This window comes from Emys orbicularis, chromosome 9 (assembly GCF_028017835.1).
Source record: "Emys orbicularis isolate rEmyOrb1 chromosome 9, rEmyOrb1.hap1, whole genome shotgun sequence".
In the NCBI taxonomy this organism is placed as follows: Eukaryota; Metazoa; Chordata; order Testudines; family Emydidae; genus Emys; species Emys orbicularis.
In genome coordinates this window covers 63183432-63202483 of record NC_088691.1, presented here as the reverse complement: position 1 = coordinate 63202483, position 19052 = coordinate 63183432, and the positions used below count along the sequence as shown (strand labels likewise).

Sequence of the window (19052 nt, the reverse complement as noted above, 5' to 3'; positions counted from 1 at the left end):
CGCCCTAGGCAACCGCCTAGTTTGCCTTAATGGTAGCACTGGCCCTGTTGGCAGGCCATACTCACCCTGGCAGGTACTGGAGTGCTGTGCAGAGACATTCCAAAACTGAAGTGTCAATAAGAGTGTCTTATTAAAAGTTTCATGGGAATAAGGGAAGGGAGTTTTGAAGCTTCTTTTTTCCCCTTCCCTTGTGACTGTAAATTCCATGATACTTCTGTCTATTTTTATCAGTAGCTTCTGCTTTTGTTGCCTTCAGGGTTGACCTGTCCACACTCACAGAATGCTTGACTCTGAGGAGGAGGAGAAAGACAAGGATTAGGGAGGACATGTTCAGTGTGATCCTGCAAGCCAGGGCTTTGTTGGACCATGAACAAAGAGCCTGGAAGGCCAGCATGACAGACAGCATAGAGAAGGAAAGGGCAGACAGGAGAGAGGCCCAGGAGTCCCATCAGAAAAAGGAGGGGAAGATGCACCAGGACATAATGGATCTTCTGAGGCAGCAAACAGAAATGGTTGACCTACAGGTCCAAAAATCCCAGACTCAGTCCTTAGAGAATGCCATGGTAACAGCTTCCTATGCTGCCCAACATACCACGTGACATCACAGGCCACATCCTTACCCCTACCATTCCAGGACAGCAAGGAAAACCACAGTTTCATATCCAGTGAGCTGTGAGAACCATGGTTGCTATCTCTATAGTCACAAAGGATGACGTTAGTACACTGAAGTGGGCAGAAATGTTTGCTGCCTTTCCAATTTTAAAGTTGCACTCCATTCATTGATGTTAAAAGTTTGTATTGCATTGCCTGCGGTTTTTGCACATTATTTTTCTGCACTTTTTTGCCACTTAATAATTTTATTCTCCGAAAATAGAAATGTATCTCTATTACTTCACAACACATATTGCATAATGCCTAGCAATACTCAGAGCACACAATACTTGTAAATATACAGCAAACACCACAGAACTTATAGGTTTGGGAAAACAGAGACTCATATTTATAAACATATAGCAAGTACTGTACAGTTCCTAGCAGCACCCAAAGCTTCTATTTCTGCAGATCCACCCACTGTGTCCTGCACATTGCCAAGCGTGTCAGTCCCATGTAGCAGGAGATGATTAATGCCCTACACACTTGCATGACAATGGTCCCACTGTGGATTCTCCAACCCCCAAATGATTTCCCACTGACCAGTAGCAATCTGGTATTGCAACTTCCCATAGTGCGATCGCCACTCGCTTCTCCACTTTCAGTGCAGCTCTCGTTCTGGTGTCCCTCTCAGAAGGGCTGGGGCAAGCTCGGCACACAGATCTAGGAATGTGGCCTTTTGCATCCAAAAGTTCTGCAGCCATACTTCTTGCCATGAACCTGCATTACAATGTGATCCCACCCACCTGAGCTAGTTTCTTGGGCCCAGAAGTGATACTTCACCAGCTGCAGCTGCTCTGTGAATGCCAAATGCAAAAATTGTGGGATATAGATGGCATTATGGGATGGAGAAAGTAGCATGCTGTCAACTTGACCACTAGCTCCCAGAGAACTCTGGATGACTCATGTCTACCCCACAACACATTGTGAGAAATTCCCAAAAGGTTTTGCACTAGACAGCGGTGTGAGGCACACAGGGATACCTACCTGTGGAGCCCAGCCCTGCTTGTGAGTACGTGCAGCACCGACGCCAGCAGCCAAGTATGCCCACTCAAACATTGGCAGTTGTAGGCCTACATAATTTTCTTTAATCAAAGTTTGTAGTGTTGCTGTGGCCTGGAAGAAACCACAAACTCTTAGTTCAGAGTTTGAGTCAGCATGACAGTCTTCCCCTTAAATGAGGACTCATTCTCCCCCTACATACTTGTGGGTAGGAGATGACACAGATGTTATAATGTAGCTAACAGGAAATAAAATGAAAATTTCTGTTTGTGATGTCACTGTGGGTTGACATGGAAAGAATTATAATGCCAGCAAGAGGCCTGCAAATGAGGCACAAACAAGTTCTCATGCAAAGATCCTCTTATTCATTAAAGAATGCAGGAAGAAACATACAGCAAATATGAGGGTCATCTGCAGAACTACAAAACTTTTTTCAAAGATTTCCACTTAGAGCCATTTTAAGGGCCTGATCTGAAAGCACACTGAAGTTGTGGAGTCTGCCTATTGATTTCAAATGGCTTTAGATCAGGCCCTAAATATCCGCTATCTAATCACTAGCATAGGCGGCGGGTATAATAGGCCAGGGGAGGCTAAGGATTCCAGGGAGATTACTGATGAACCCAGAAATCTGAATAGCACATACCGTCTCCTCAGCTGCCCCAGAACCTGCACGGTGAATATCAAAAGCTCAGGTTCTTCGGGAAGAGACCAGAGCTTTTCCTGCAGGGCGCCTTGGGGTCTCAGGAGTATGGCTGGGGCAGCTCCTGTCAGTCCGGGGCTCCTCTGACCATGGGGGGAACAGCAGGGGGAGGCTCTGGCAGAAGGGGCAGGGCTGGGGGGCTAGCTTTCCCAAAGGGGGCTACACTCACCGCCCATGATCACTAGGTTTTACTGGCCATCACTCTGCTGGTTATTAACTCATTCTTCAGAGTTGTTGGGTTGGCATCAATCTATTCTTTTATTGCAGGGTGTTTCCCATGTCCTGCCTTTGCGAGGCAATTGTTTGTCTTGAGTCAAAGGTTTTTTTGCCATGAACTTACAAAGAAACTTTTCGGAGCCTGACATCTGCCTTGGGGATTTTCTGCTATTTCTAAGTTGTTTTGTTTTGTTTTTAAGATTTTCTCCTTTAAGAGATGTTAAAAATTGCTCCCTTCTAAAGAGTATGAAAAGGAGACAAGTGACAAAAAGAAAATGAAAGCAAATCTGATACCTGTTTTTGGTAAGATCTGTCACCGTGCACCTAAGGATACAAAAGTGAATCTAAAAACACCTGAAATTTTTGTTTACAGTTAAAAGAGCAGCTGATACCTCATGAAAAACATTCTGCTCAGAAACAATCCTACTTCTTTGTCCCTAGATTGTCTCTCTTCTCTTGTTCTTCCTAACTGATTATATTTGCATGAACACTGATCTTTTGTTTCTTAAGAGTTAATCCACCCCTGCAGCTTGTTCCTCATTTGGAGCCTGATCCAAAGTCCTTTGGTGTCAATCAGAGACTTTCTATTGATTGCAGTTGGCTTTAAATCAGGTCCTTGAAGCTTTAAACTTCTGTGACACTAGAATAATCTCTACAGCAACTAATTGTGATATAATAATAATAAAAAAGGTTTATGACTTCAGATAGGTGAAACAATCAGCATGAGCTGAGGCAACATGGTTCCTTGGTTAAAAAGAATTAGGGAAGACAAGAACAGAAAATGTGTTATATCAGTAGAACTATCTCTAAATGAGGTATTTTCCCACAGTTCTCCAGGAGGCAACAGAACTTGTTTACAAATCCAAACTTTCATATGCAGCTTCATGTTCTGCATAAAATTCCATCTTATTCCAGTGCAGAAAATAAGTTAGGAATGTAGGGCTCACTAATTTCAATGGATCAGGCCCCTAGAGCACAGTAAATGAATTGTTCAGTTCCAAATACACCAATACTTTATCACAGAGAGTTCTGGATTTAAAAAAAACCCAAACAATTCCTTATAATTTTAGAAATGATCTATACTGTTTTTGTTTCCCTTTTCAATGTTCTGATGCTAATTCAGCACATTCCTTTCCCAACCAGTCACTCCTCCAACTCTATTACATTTTGGCCTTGTCTCCACTCCGCAGTTGTATTGTTGTAACTACACTGTTTTAACCTCCCCAGTTTATATCAGTAAAGCTTATTCCCATACATGGAGAGTATTTGCAGGTCTGAACATTATACCAATATTGCAGACGTCAATGGCTAATTACTGTTTGCAAGATGTATTCACTATCTGTATAAATACAACTTTATTTTTAAAAAGTGAGCTGCTAAAAGGTATTATAAGCCAATCAAAGTCAAATTATTCAGGCAGGAAAGATAATTCTGATCTAAATGTGGCCTAAGTTAAGTGCTTAGGTTGTCTTTATTACATTTCAAAACAAAGGGGGCGAGGGGAACACAATTTTAAAAAACTGAGAGTAGCAGTCTGGGGTGAAATCATGAGCTCTACTGAAGATAATGGGAGTTTTGCAATACCCTTCAGTGGAGCCAGGATTTCACCCTGGGTTCAAAAATGCATGTTGAATTATGAAGCTGCATTTTCACATGCTGTTATTGTACATGTAAATGAGTCATCATAATTGCTTTCAGAATTATGTGCTCTGATTCTGAAAACTTACCCAATAATGTCTTAGCTTGCATTTATGAACAAGATTAATTGCTTGAACGGGTCTCCATGTGCCCCAGATTCAAGCTGAAAAGTGCTTCCTTCACTCCAAAAGCAGCCCAGATCCACTCCAGTCAGACATTCAGTCTTTGCTGCTTCCCTCATCTCTTCTATTTGTCACTCTGTATTTTCCTGACTATAAGAAAATAATTTGTACTGTCCACAATTCTGTTTATCTTCTATAAAAACTTAGAAACTAACTAAATAGAGTAACCATAGGAGTTCTCTTCATGTCTTGGTGTTAATTGGAACAGAGGTGTTAAACCTCTGGATATACATAGAAGTGTGAATCAGAAACCTATATTTTAAGTCTCTGGGTACTTCTGCTTTCTATTACTCTTATAAGTAAGAGACGTATTAAATCCCAAGCTACTTTAGAAGCGCCAGTTGTAGCTTCATAGCTCCGTTTGATTTCCATTTTGCATTTAAAGCAATGATTCAATAACTTTGTTATGAATGAGAAAAAGTGTATCCATCCTGACCTACTGCATTTTGCCCTGAGTACAGAATGAATTTTCTAAGAGTAAATTCATTCATTAGACTGAGTTAAAATTAAATTTAAAACAGTTCCTTGAAGAAATTTAACATCTTTGTCGGCCTTTTCATAGTCCAAAATCATCTTAACATTAACAATGAAATAAAGCAGAGCTTTCAAACTTTCCATATAGTTGTAATTAAGCTAAGTTATTAATGATTGATATATCACTATAAAGGGAAAGAAAATATGAAAAAAAAATCTGATTTGTCTATACAAATAATTTAATATGGGACCAAAAACACCGTCAATCACACCTCCACCAGCATAAAGGCCAGGGAGAATTTTGGTTTCCCCTGGAGAATAATAATCCTGGCTGCTAAGGCAGGTGAACGGCACCAGGACAATGACAGGATAGTTACTATGTAGTGGTGAAGGTAATTATGTGTGTGGAAGTGATTTTTTTATATGCACCTCACCCAGGGCAGATTCACTTTTATTTCCTAAAAGAGAATGCAGCTTTAATCAAAGGCAGGACTTGGTGACCATGTGAAATATGGTAACAGCCCCTTAAGATTATGGGCTTCTGCTATTCTAGATCCCAATATAAACCAGTGAGAGAGTGGGTACATAACACAGATATAGTTGGAGCAGAGAATGGTTAATAATGGGAATTAGTTTTAGGGTGTCCTTTTCTTCAATGCTTCTTATACTGGAGCAAAAGGGGTACTTTGTTTTTTAACCTTTCTCCTAATCTATGCAGTTGTAGGCCTAGATAAAACAAGATATTTGGGAGTTGTCTGAAGTTTAATTGAATTAATTGTCATTCTGGAAGAATGCGTACCCAATTAACAATAGCTTTATTATCATATTAACAATGGCATTGTGCACATTTCCTTTGATTGTGGCACTATATAAATTTAAAAAAAAAAAGAATAATTGGGATAAAAATAAAAAGATAAAAATAAGGTGTCTATTATCCTCTACCATTGTCACAATAGCTGAGAGACACTAATTGATGGGAGTTTGTTATAACATTGAAAATGTGTTAATGAGCAGCCGGAAAAAATCCTTGCATTTTGCAGTGGGTTCCATTTCTGTCGTAATTGTGAAAACAAAAAGATGTGAACCAGTAGAAAGACTGATTTTCATTAAAAATGGACCTGAACCACAGCATTTGATTGCTTGAATCCAAGGTTTTGCTTTGGCCCATTAATAAATATAAGAGCCAGCAGCAAAATTCAGATTTAGATCTGTATCTAAATGTCTTCACAGGTGTGTGTGTTCAGAGCTAGAGTTTTAGTTATGGTCTTTCTCTGGCAAGCTCTGAGATCTTGCAGTGGAGGTGCATCTGTGAGTACAGTGTTACATTTTGCATCCTCATGGTACTTACACACTGCAGTGCCAATACCACCTGCAAAAGCAGTAGATGAAGAAAAATCTAAACCTCTTACAGAAGAGGTTAACTTTAGCCAGGCAGGCTTTCCCTGTTATAAGTGAAATGTTTAGAGAAGCTTTTTGGGGAAGGTAGGGTCAGAGGAAATGTTCCTAGAAGAGGTTCCCATAGTATATGTCAAGGGAGGTTTGATTCCTTCTGAGATTGATGATCCTCATTAAAGGTGGACGTAAATATAGACTCTGTCTCCCTACATATTACCCGCTGATCATTATATATGAGCACTTTCCACGTCAAATTAATCACAATAGTGAAGTTCATAGTGAATGCCATGGTAATAACGGTACGTGGGGTATTTTTTTGTTTATTCATAATCAAAATAAACAATCATGTTTGTAAGTAAACTTCCCTCGGTTTACTGTCTTTTGAAGACTGCTCCTCCTCTGAAGGCCTTTTGACTGGGACTCCCACGTTACCTATACAGCTGGCTGGGAATTTTTTGACAAAATGTTTTTCCACTGAAACATATCTATTCATCATAACCAAAACTTCTCATGGGAAAGGGTTGAGGCCAACAAATTTCAAATTTGTTTGGAAAAAAATTCAAAATTGTCAAACCATCCTATTTTGACATTGCACATTTTAGTTTTTTGGTTTGAAAGAACTTATATTTCAAAACAGTTAATTTATAGTAAAAAAAATATTTTAGATGGTCAAAATTGAATGAAGCTTTTCAAAATGAATGAAATAAAATTATTTTGAATGATCCTAACTTCTTTTTTTTTAAAAAAAATACATAAAGATTTTCATTGTGTGAAAAATTTCAAGATTTTAACTTTGTCCCAATTGAGGATTGGAAAATGTTTTGAAATTTTTTCCTGGGATTGCAAACCTGTTTCCCAGCCAGCTCTACTTACCTTAAATTAGCTGGTGGGCCCACGTGTGCAAAGGCAGCCATAAGAATGTTGAATGCGTCGCCGCTGGAGGACTATCTACCCAGGGCCGGCTCCAGGCACCAGCTTAAAAAGCAGGTGCTTGGGGCGGCCAAGGGAGAGGGGCGGCACCTGTGGCAATTCGGGGGCGGCAGGTCCCTCACTCCCTCTAGGAGCGAAGGACCTGCTGCTGAACTGCCGCCGCCGATCGCGGCTTTTTTTTTTTTTCCAATTGCCGCCGCCGATCGCGATCGCGGCTTTTTTTTTTTTGCTTGGGGCAGCAGAAATGCTGGAGCCGGCCCTGTATCTACCTCAGCTGTTCTGTCCCAGTTTTCAACTAGATTGGGGTGAGTGACCACTGAAATAAAATACAAAGGGAAGAGGAGGATTCTCCAGCTCTTGAAGTCTTCACACCAAGACTGGTTGCCTTTATGGAATATATGCATTAGTCAAACACAAGTTACTGAGATCAATACAAGTTCATCTTGTATGGTCTGTGTTATATAGGAGGGCAGACTAGATGGACTAATGGCCTCTATGGAAACAGAGAAGATCAATTTATTCTAAGAAACTGGTGCTTGTGAAAGTGTCTGCAGTTGAAGTTTTATTTATTGTAGCCAATCTATATTTTTGGGCTTTTATTTTTATTCCACTGTTCTTTGTCTTTTTCCACTTGGCTATTTGGTGTACGAGACTGTCTATATTGGATACTGCCTCTTTTGAAGGTTCTTAAAAGGTATAAATCAAATTATAAGAAGAATGAAACATTATTCATTTTCTCTTCAGTGACAGGGTAAGAATAGCAGAGGCATGAAAATTGAGGCAAATGGAAACTTTGCTGCTGAAAGTTGCCAGGTAACCTGTCCTAAGCCTGCTGGTGATATGTGTTTATACAAGAGGCAGTGAAACAAACTACAGGGGTTCTTCTGTAGTGGAAGAGGCAATCAACTAAGAGAGCTGTGGTTAATGCTTAGAATTGAGAGCTGCCAGTGATAGTGATGACAAATCAGGACTGCAAGAACCTAACTAGATCTGGTATCATGATTTGTGTTGTATGGTAGGTCACCCAAGCTATATGTTATTGTTTCTGTTCTCTGATGGTATTTGAATCTTTTTCAAATAAGAATACTGAATGACAAATAATGCAAATCCAGTTATCAGACAAATAATCATTCTTGCTAAAATCCATTAAACTTTGCAGATATGAGAATATTTGGCATATCTAATGGTTATCCAAATTATTATTTGTATTCATAGAGTTGGAGGTCAGACGGGACCATTAGATTGTTTAGTCTCACCTCATGTATATCACAGGCCATTACATTTCATAGAGTTACCCCTGTATTGAGGGATATATATATATATTATATATATATAATAACTTGTGTTTAACTAAAGGATAACTTGTGTTAACCATCTCTTCCAGAAATGCATCCAGTCTAGATCTGAAGACATCAAGAGTTGGAGAATCCACCACTTCCAGTGTTCTGATGGTTAATCATCCTAACTGTTAAAAATTGGTGTCTAATTTCTAATTTGAATTTGTCTGATTTTAGCTTTCAATCATTGGTTCTTGTTATGTCTTTCTCTGATAGATTAAAGAACAGGCTAGGTGAGATAGGTCTGTTTTATGTCTTGGTGAGAACTGGGTGGCTGGGACCATTGGGTCTTGATCAGCCCATGTTTGAAGTCTCTGAATGGTTAATCCCTCCCTTTTAGCAACAGGATGGAACTAAGCAGCAAGGGTTAGTACAGTATATTAGTTAGCTGCTAGGTTAACTCCTGAGCAGGTGAACATGAAAATCAAATGGGAGTTTTGGAAGAGTATAAAAGGCATTCTTCTTAGATACAGTTCTGTGATCAATACCACGATAGCCAGTGGTGGAACAGTGGTTGTGTCCTGCAGTGGAAGTACCACGTTTTCTTTACTGCTGGAAATCAGGATGGACTTCCACTCTATGAAGTGCAAGCTGATGGTTGTGCTGGAAGAAAAAGTTTGTTGTTTGGAAGGATAAGTACTGATAGTGCAGAGAATGAGAGAGGAGGATGAGGAGTTCTTGAATAATCAGATTCAGATTTAATGGGAAACCAGCTTAATTTTAAAAGTTCACACTGTTTCAAAAAGTCCTTTGAAATTCCTAACTTTTCCCAAAGTTTACCATAGTCACGTCTCTTAGAGAAGTTACATACAAGTCCACAATAGCACATAAACAATTAATTTTTTTAATACAATATATCCCAAAGGTATTAAATTTAAGACAATAAGGCTTAATTTAATTCGGTAATTTTTATCCAGGAGATTGCCCTATTTGTCACAAGGATGACTGGATTTTTAAGCACCTATCTATAATGTGTAGGGGAAAAAAGCTATATGATCACAGGGAACTTCAAGCTGAGTGACATATGTTGGAGGTCTCCTGTCGCCGGTGGCAGAACACAGACTAGATCGTACGCAAAGGGCCACATCTTGGCTGGTGTAAATTGGCATACCTTCAGTTGCTCAGGCTCTGGGTCATATCAAGTGATGATGGGCAAAGTTCAAGTTTCAAAGTTAGGGTACCACTTTCAACACCTAACATTTTTCTTACTTATTTAAAGCTGATCTGAATTAATTTGAATTTGCAGAATTTGCCAGAAATCTCATGGGAACAGAATCTTTTGCAGACTCTCTGAGCATGGTGCACTTTTTCTTGTGGTACTGTATTTCATCACCACTGGTTTAGGTCCATCTAGAATCCTGAAGTATAGAAGTGAGTGAATGTGAACAATAAAGAACAAATGTTAACCAAATCTTTCAGACTAGAGCTGGCCAAGCTTTAGGGCATGTCTACACTAGAAACTTAAGTCGACCTATGTTAGGTCAACTTACTACCACTGTAGTAATTACTATGGTGGTTCATGTCCACACTACCCTCCTTCTATTGGTGGCGCATGTCCCCACCAGGAGCGCTTCCACTGACTTAAGAGGGACAGTGCAGGGGGCTGAGAGCACATGCAGCTCCCTGCCCAGAGCCCAGCTGCCCCCGGGCTCTCGGTTCCCCACTCCCTGCCACTGGGAGCCCAGCTACCACTCCTCGCTGCCAGGATCCCAGATACCCCCCCACCCCCGGGCTCTTGGATCCCTGCTCCTTGTGGGAGCCAGGAACTTTGGGGCAGCCACTAGGAGCCACCCGGGAGTGGGGAGCTGGGCAGGCGAAGCCTGGCTCAGAGCTGGGAGCTGGAAGTGGGGAGCTCAGGCAACAGCCAGGCTGGGGTAGCTGGGACTGGGGGACAGCCCGGCTCTGGGTGCCAGGGAGTGTGGCACGCACAGCCCATCGGGGAGCTGGGGAGGCAGTCGGGCTCCAGCTTTCTTGTCAATTTCACAGCTCTATGATGACAAGAATGACAGCCAACAGCCATATAAATAACATTGTCTACACACATTGTCCTAACTATGCTGACATAAGCCCTATGCCTCTCATGGAGGTGGAGTTATTATGTCAGTGTAGTAGGGCATTTATATTGGTGGGAGCAAGGATGTAGTGTGTACATGGACATAATTAGGTTGACGTAAGCTGCTTTACAATGACCTAGTTCTGTAATGTAGACCGAGTCTTAGTTAGGAACAGTACTTGTTATAACTCAAGTCTCAATTCTGAGTAGTGAATCATTTCCAAACCAATCCTGATTTTCTTCAATTGCATTCATTACTGGTAAATATTTGCCGGAAAGTTTCCTTGACTAACTTTCAGATTACAGGCTGTTTATGAATTCTTTATTTCAGCTATTTCCTAGTATTATATACCACTGGCATTCTCTAGTTAAACACAAAAAACACCATATCCTCTTTCAGCAGGTATGAAAAGGCATGATTTATTCAGATATAAAGTATCAATGATTGAATAAGATCTCTCACATTCAGGAGTCCAGTTCTCCAATGGGATTATTCGTGTGAGTAAAGGCTGCAGGATCAGATCCCAGGAGCCTTTCAAGCGTACAAGATTTAATCTGAAAAATGGTGTGTGTGAGAGAGACCAAGCAGAGGGTAGGTAGTAATTATGTCTATCTCTTATTTTAATAAGGTCTCTTTATAATTCTTGGGAGGATCAGTAAGAAGCTTGCTCTGCAGCTAAATATTGACTTGGGTTACAGAATTCTAATATTACAGCTTTCCATTCAAAGTACCCTGCCACACAAAGAGAAAAGAGAAAGAGTTTAGAAAGTATGATTAGTCAGATGTAATATCACATTTGTTCCAACCATAAATTCCGTTGAAGTATGGCCATTTCTCTCTGCCAAAGTAGAATGACACCTTGTTTTAATCCTAAAGTATACATCAGAAATCCTGACGAGTTAAGGTGAAATAAATAGACCAACTCCTGCTTTCAGTTTAAAACTGTGCTAGTTTGGTTTAACACCAGTATAGCTGTGAGCAGAATTTCCCCCCGTGACAGGGATTTTCTGAGAAAGAAAGATTAATTTACGCTAAATGTCAACAAGATTTTCCTTTTTAGAAACTGCACATAACTCATGCAAGTCACATACGAATGTCAAATTCACACATCACACTTGTATCACATCACATCACACTGACTGACCTAACTATAGGCTGCCACAGTTCTATAAAGAGAGGAAACATAGTTTCTAGTTCTTCAGAACTATCTAGACTGTTTCATAGTTTATGATAGGGATCATATTGTTTGGGAAATACCAAGAATGGTCATGAAAGGTAGAGAATATGTTGGATGGATCTCTGACAAGCAAAAATAATCTTAGGCATGTTCAAATTGTCCTACATTAAATGTTAAGTACAGTTAATTAGAAAATGTTAATCCTTTGGTTGTCATCCTATGCTAATTTTAACAATTATATTGTTGTTGTGGAAGGTATCTGAGAAGCCAAAGGGTTACTGTAAGTAGTAATAATAACCTTCTTGCTACCTAAATGTACTTTAAACAGGAGTTTGGCTCCTTTGGCTACTCCTGAGAAGAAAACTTCTACTCCTTTCACATGCTGTCTTCAGTCCCTCAAATCAAGCTGTATGCGAGTTGAGACCTGAGCACTGAAGACAGGTACCACCTCAAGACAGTGCAGGTAGAGGACAGTATCAAGGATGACTCAGAGCACCATGCTTCTTCCCTAAAGCAGGAGGAAAGAATCATGAACCTGCTGACTCTTCTAAATCTTGGGCCTACAAGCCTTATCACTCAGTGCAGGCCACTGTGGTGGACCTTTTGCCTCCTCCAGCGTTGACTGAAGCCAAATCAACCCCAGTACCAAAGGGTGGAACCAGCAACAGTTCCCTCTTGGCTACAGTACTGATATCCATGGTACTGGACCTGGTAATAATGACAGAGTCTAATGATGCCACATTATTATCTATTACTAGCTACAGACTTAGAGTTCCAGACACTGCCTTTTGTACCATTGTTACAGGTACTGGTTTCCCCAATAATGAGAAATCCTAAGAAGCCCCTGGCATCAGTACCCTCCCCTCTTACCAAGGGGAGGACAGCACAACGTCTAGAGCAAATATATTTCTCTTTCTTTTTCCTCAGAGTCGAGCTGTTTCCCTTTTCTGGACATCCAACAACTTTCCCCTAGTGATTCCCTTGATAAAAAAAACACCTACAGCCCCCTATGGTCACCAGGGATTCAGTATAGGAGGTGCTTGTCCTCAGGGATTCCTAGAGAAATCCAAATTACGATTGAAGAACTTCACTTTGAAGGACCAGATTTTGTCAGTTCCCATATGGATTAGTCATTACACACCCTAAAGGACCACACTGAGGTCCCTGAGTATCTATACACCTGTTACCAGCAGTAAACCATTTCATTTCTAGGGCTAGTTCAGACAGAGATTCAAGCATTAATGGCAGGTCCTCCTTATGAAGTAGTCCGTCCACAGGGATAAAGTAGTGCTGAGACCACATCGTAAATTCCTCATTAAGGTGGCGCCAGATTGTCATTTAAACCCAAACCATCAATTTCTCAGTTTTCCTCTCCAAACCCCACTTGAACCTAGGGAAGGCAAACTGCATACCATAATTTTTCCCAGTGCCCTGCTATATTACTTGGATAAAACAAAGCCACTTGATAATTCTCCTGTTTATTTGTGGCATTGGGAAAAACAGTGCAGGGCCAACTAGTTGCTCCTCTGATATTATTTTCCCGGATTACCCAATGCATTACAGTATTGCATTAGTTAGCTAGTCTACCCCTTCATCAGGAATTGGATCACTCTCAACTATTGCTCAGGCAATCACTGCAGCTTGCCTAAGAAACATTCCTATACCAGAAATCTGCAGAGCAGATATTGCTTATTTTGCTCACTGAACTAGTATAAACAATACTTGCAACAATGCTTTTTCCAGTATAAGATGTGTCTACATTGGGAAGGTTTGACATTATAGCTATACCAGCAAACCTTTTCAAATGGAGATCTGGCAGCAGTAATTAGTTCTTTGAGATGTTTTATCCATGTTGATCCCGTGACTTGCCCTCCACCCCCACTCCTTCAGAGTCTCTCTCTGCTGGGATTCTGAATTAGTGAGAGAACTGGTTGGGGCTGCTCTTCCCTATATGCTCTCAGATTGAGGTGGAGCACAAGGACATGCAGGGCATGGCCCCCATAGACACTGATGATCAAAAGATTCTGACCTTGAACACATGAGACACATGCACACTACCAGGACCTGGACAAACTTCTCAGAGAACCACAGTTTCTGCAAGGTAAATAATTGTTGTTTTTGTGTCGATTACTATCAAATATACAAACCTGTGGACCCCTTTACTGCTCCTGGCAATCTTCTTTCCTTGTCTTGAAGTACATTTGAATTAAATCGCCCCTTCAGATCTAAATGTCTGAGGCCATGTCTACACTACAGGGACTGTCGTGGCATAGTTATAGCACTGTAGCTATGCTGGCGTAATTTTGTAGTGTAGATGCAACCTACAGTGATGGAAGGGGTTTTTCTGTCACTGTAGGAACACCACTTCCCCGAGTGATGGAAGCATTTTGCCACCAATCTAACTGCATCTATGCAGGGGGTTGGGTCAGCATAGCTACAGTGCTCAGTGGGGTGGATTCTTCACATCCCTGAGTGATGTAGTTATGTTGATCTACATTTTAAGTGTAGACCAGGCCTGAGAAAGAAGTGCTTCTCTTTGGGGAAAGGGGAGAAGCAGCACCTTCTCTGGCTGCTTCTATACTGTCCAAAACTTGTGCTCCTTCCTTGACTCTAAAGTCCCTATTTCCCTCATCTCCTCTGCCTGTAAACTGCCTGTGACCAGCTCTGCAACACTGCTGGTATATGTCCTGCCTCACTGAAGTTCTTAGCCATGTCTTTATCTCACACCTTGGCTATTGCAGCTGCCTTGTCTATGGCCTCCTCAAGTCCTTGCTCTCTAGAATGAATGAAATAATGCTATTGTCCATGTTGTATGTCTGGTACCAAGACCCAACTGCATCACTCTCCTCCTTAGATTATTTATTATTTGTGACTCCTTTCTGCTAGATGCTGTACATACATAGTAAAAAACAGTCCCTGCTCCAAAGAGAATACAATCTAAATTGTAATATATACCCTAAGCTAAACAAAGGGTGGGGGAAAATGAAAAAATATTGTTGCCAGTTTTAGAGATGGGAAACTGGTGGATGTGGAGATTGACTTGCCCAAAGTTTCAAAGAAAATCAACGTTTCTGATTCCTTTGTTTTTATCTCAAAATCCAGAAGAGGAATTAGCTTTTCTTTGTTTTTTTAAACCCTCCATGGGTCTGCATTTGACGGAATAGTGGACATGTTGGGTCAAATTCTGCTCTTATTGACCTTGTGGAGTTATTCCACAGGTTTAAAACAAATAAAAGGAAGTTCTTCTTCACACAGCGCACAGTCCACCTGTGGAACTCCTTGCCTGAGAGGTTGTGAAGGCTAGGACTATAACAGGGTTTAAAAGAGAACTAGATAAATTCATGGAGGTTAAGTCCAGAGGGTGGAGATGGATGGCAGGAGAGAGATCACTTGATCATTACGTGTTAGGTTCACTCCCTCTGGGGCACCTGGCATTGGCCACCGTCAGTAGACAGATTACTGGGCTGGATGGACCTTTGGTCTGACCCAGTATGGCCATTATTATGTTCTTATGAGTAAAATTACAGTGAGTTGTGTATGAATCTGTTGGAACTAAGTGGCAACAGGAAATGAAAAAAACATGAAATATAGATGAAGTACAGATTGGGTTTTGCTTACATTTACCAACATGGCTACTGGATACTTTTATTGTACATACCTAAATACTCAGATTCAAATTCTTAAGAAGAACATTACATCAGTTGAAACACTGTTTAAAAGAAGACTGGTGACCTTTAAGTGACCTTGAGATCTAAACAGCAGCATGGATTGAAATCTATGTAATTTTTTAGTCACCTTTTCAATAAATGTATTTATGGAAATTTTCTGTTGAAATCTGATAAATAGAACAGATGACCACAAATTAATTTCATTTCTTCAGGCTGGAGACCATACCAAAGGTCACTATCTCATGGAAGAAACTGATATAATGTTTGTTTATTGTTACCCCTTATACATGTACAGTGAACGGGCTGATAAGGTTGGGTTTCTTTCCTTACACAGTAGCCAATAATGCATGAATGTACCAAATTTTAAGATCCTAGCTCAACAGGACCATGTATATCAATTACTTTAGTCCATGAACTTCTTAAAGCAAGATAATCTATTTCTTATGAACACAGGAAGTAAAGGCATTGGTGAACCTTAGTCCTTCCTTTCTGTGTAATTTAGCTCTTATATTTTTGCTATCAGTTTAATAGGGCTCAATAGAAACCCAGTGCACACAGAGAAAACTGAAACTGAATTAATATACTTGACCCTACAGAAAGTAATCCACGCGGGAATGGAGGAACATCCACTGTGCAATGTGAGTAAAGTCTATCTTGCACCTGTCGCACCAGATTGTGATCTCAGCAACGTTATTGTAAATCCTGAGCAGGCCTGATTTTCACTTAAACCTCTGTAAATCAGGAATTCTATTATACTCACTAGAATAAGTGAGAGGAGGGTCTGGCCCAATTACTCTGAATTTACTGAAATCAGAATATGTCTCACCCTGTACAGCTGAGTTGGATTGTCTCCAGATGATTATAATTTGGTAAAGGACAATGAAATGAGTTTGCTAACTTGTGTGACAAATAATCAATAGATAAGCTAGCTTTAGCGTATGGAAGATTTTTGTATTGCCTTGTTTGTTTAGGCTTTGGTAATACTAAACCTCCCTAAGGAGCCTAAAGAATTTTTTCCCCACTGGGTTGTGTATGTTGCTAGTTGACACCATTGGCTGCAGGGGTATTTTGGCCCTGCACCTCTGAATGGTATGGAAGTTCCTTTCAGACGCTGGTCCCTGCACTACTTTAAACTTGTCTTTCAAATTTCATTCCCTTGTTTTTGGTTCTGATTTTATTAATAAAACTAGGTTATAGCCAACTGTTAAACAACAGTGCAGATGTATATGAAAAGGAGATGCTAAGGGGGAATTGATGAGTCAGGGCCCTGACTGAGATATAGATTGGGTCTGGGATTTTCAAAGCTGTCTAGGGGCTTTACATATACAACTCCCATTCATTTAAATGGTGATCATGTGTCTAAATCCCCTGGGTGGCTTTGGAATTCTCTTTTAGCAGCCTTGCACCATATAGTTTAGGTCTCCATTTCAATATAGGCAAGGTCTGTAAAGACAGAAAGCTGTTACAAAACACAGGCTGGATTTGAAAGGCAGACCTTTAGGAGATGGTGAAAATTGCTACCCAAACATCAGCCCATGTGAAATGGAATTGGTGATCTCATTTCCAAATGGGCACATGTGCACATCCCCAAAAAGCATGGGCTTGATTCAGCCCAGGGGTATGCAGGTTTCTATTAGCATACCCCAGCAGTGTAGCCCTTTGGTGGGGAAAAGGTGCCCACAATCCTGCTCCACAGTGAATGGGCATGCCCAAGACATGCCGGTTCAGAACAACCTCAACCCACAAAGGTCATATGGAGCTCTGGATGCAAATATAGGGTCAGATTATGCAACCCTCATTCATGCTGAGAAGTACTTTACTCATTGAGGAGTTCTACTTAAGTCAATGTGATTATTTGCAAACAAAGTCAAAGTGAGTAAAGCAGGCAGAGTCAGGCCCTCACTCTGTGCCTGCCGAGTGGCTAGGCAGAGAACCTCTGGTTCCAGGGCTGTCAGCCTGGAACCTTTGCTGACACTAAACCCACACAAACACTTTTAAAGAAAACAAGAGACACCACTCATGGTTGGGATTTGTGTCACCATTTATAGGAAATAGTTTCAATTTTTATTTTTTACGAACCCCAAGACAAAACAAGATGCAAAAAGAACAATTAAGGAGGTGGTTCTTAGTACAGGCTTCACTGTATTTATATTTTCAAATAAAAAAATTCCACCTTGAGTGTCTACAATTAGGCACCTACCTTAACTGAGCCCGCACAGTTCCTATTGAAGTAGCTCTTCAGTAGGCAACACTTTCTGGTAACCATTTGGTTTTCAAATACAGTTATGTTTGACTGTTAGTTAGAACTACTTTTATTTGGCAATTGATTTTTGCTGGTGCTTTGGACAGTGGCTTAAGAGAGAGTTCAGTGATCATCAGATGAAAACAATCTTCAAAATTAGCTAGAAGTGGTCAGTTTTCAAAAGCTTCCCCCCGCCCTGCTGCCAGAATGAGTGAGACTTGCAGCACTTTGATTAACTACTGTTGGTTGTTATCTCGCGCTCCTGAGGTGGGGATTTCAAAAACTCCTTAAGGACAAAATAATAGCAAATTGCATCCAGGCAGCAGTTGAGGTTAGCCCAGCAGAGGCTGATCTGAACAAAAGAGCGTAAGATTTGCAGAAGATTGCTCGTGATGACCTCTCTTTTTACCAAATAATACAAGATCAATGCCACATGGAAAGGGGTGAAACAGACGACAAATGTGGCTAGGTTTGCCATGACTATCTTCACTGATTTACTTGTGTCTGTAAGGGGATCGTCTGGCCTTCTGCTCCTTTTCAAGCATATGATGATCTGAGCTGTGCAGAAGATCATTGCTGTCATGCTGCCAAGAAACACAGTCTCCAAGGTGACAAGCACACCTGGGTTTTCCCATATTTTATTAGAGAAGCTATGGAAGCACGTAGTAATTGTGCTATCATGGAATTGGTAAGTAAAGGAAGTTCCGGCCCAGACACCCAAGCAGACGATGGAACAGACCATAGCAGCTTTCTTGGTGGATCTCAGGGAAATGGCTAAGAATGGATGTCGGATGGCAATATATCGGTCCACACATATACATACGGAGATGAGAATGCTCCCATACATGTTCACAAAGTAAAGGCTTTCCAGGAATGAGCAGAATGTCGACCCCAAGTTCCACTTGTCCTGGGAGCCATAGGAAATTATTTTAAAAGGAAGGGTAAACAGCAGCAAGGTATCCAGAGTAATAAGTGACACCAGGTAGATTGTTGATTCTGTCAGCTTCCTGATCTTACAAAAGGCAAACCACAAAGCCATCATATTGAACAACAATCCCAGGACAAATGTTGGAATGTACAGGGTTATCTGGAACAGCTGCACATAACTTTCGACAGAGCTATTCGCCATATCTCGTTTTACTGAAAAATAAGGAAACATACTCATGTTTACATTGAAGAAGTCAGATTATAGGTTTTAGAGCCTGATCCAAAGCCCCTTGAGGTCAGTGGAAAGACTCCCATTGACTTCAGTGAGCTTTGGATCAGACCCTTAATGAACATCATTTTGTTTTAAATATGGGGACCACTGAGCATCTTACTCAGTGATAGATCATACCATGTAGGCCCAATCCTGAATGGCGTGGATCTACACTACAGCAGGGGAAG

At 40.8% G+C, this 19052-nt stretch overlaps 1 protein-coding gene across 1 annotated transcript; it reads right to left on the bottom strand.

The window, feature by feature from the left end:
- Positions 1-17898: 17898 nt before the first annotated feature.
- LOC135883364 (G-protein coupled receptor 55-like) lies at positions 17899-18795 on the bottom strand. Its single transcript, XM_065410429.1, has one exon. The coding sequence runs from the start codon at positions 18793-18795 to the stop codon at positions 17899-17901; it is 897 nt and encodes a 298-aa protein (XP_065266501.1).
- Between the last annotated feature and the right edge of the window lie 257 nt (positions 18796-19052).

Excerpts from the sequence above, each read along its gene's own strand:
- LOC135883364 (XM_065410429.1), bottom strand. The coding sequence starts at position 18,795 with ATGGCGAATAGCTCTGTCGAAAGTTATGTGCAGCTGTTCCAGATAACC.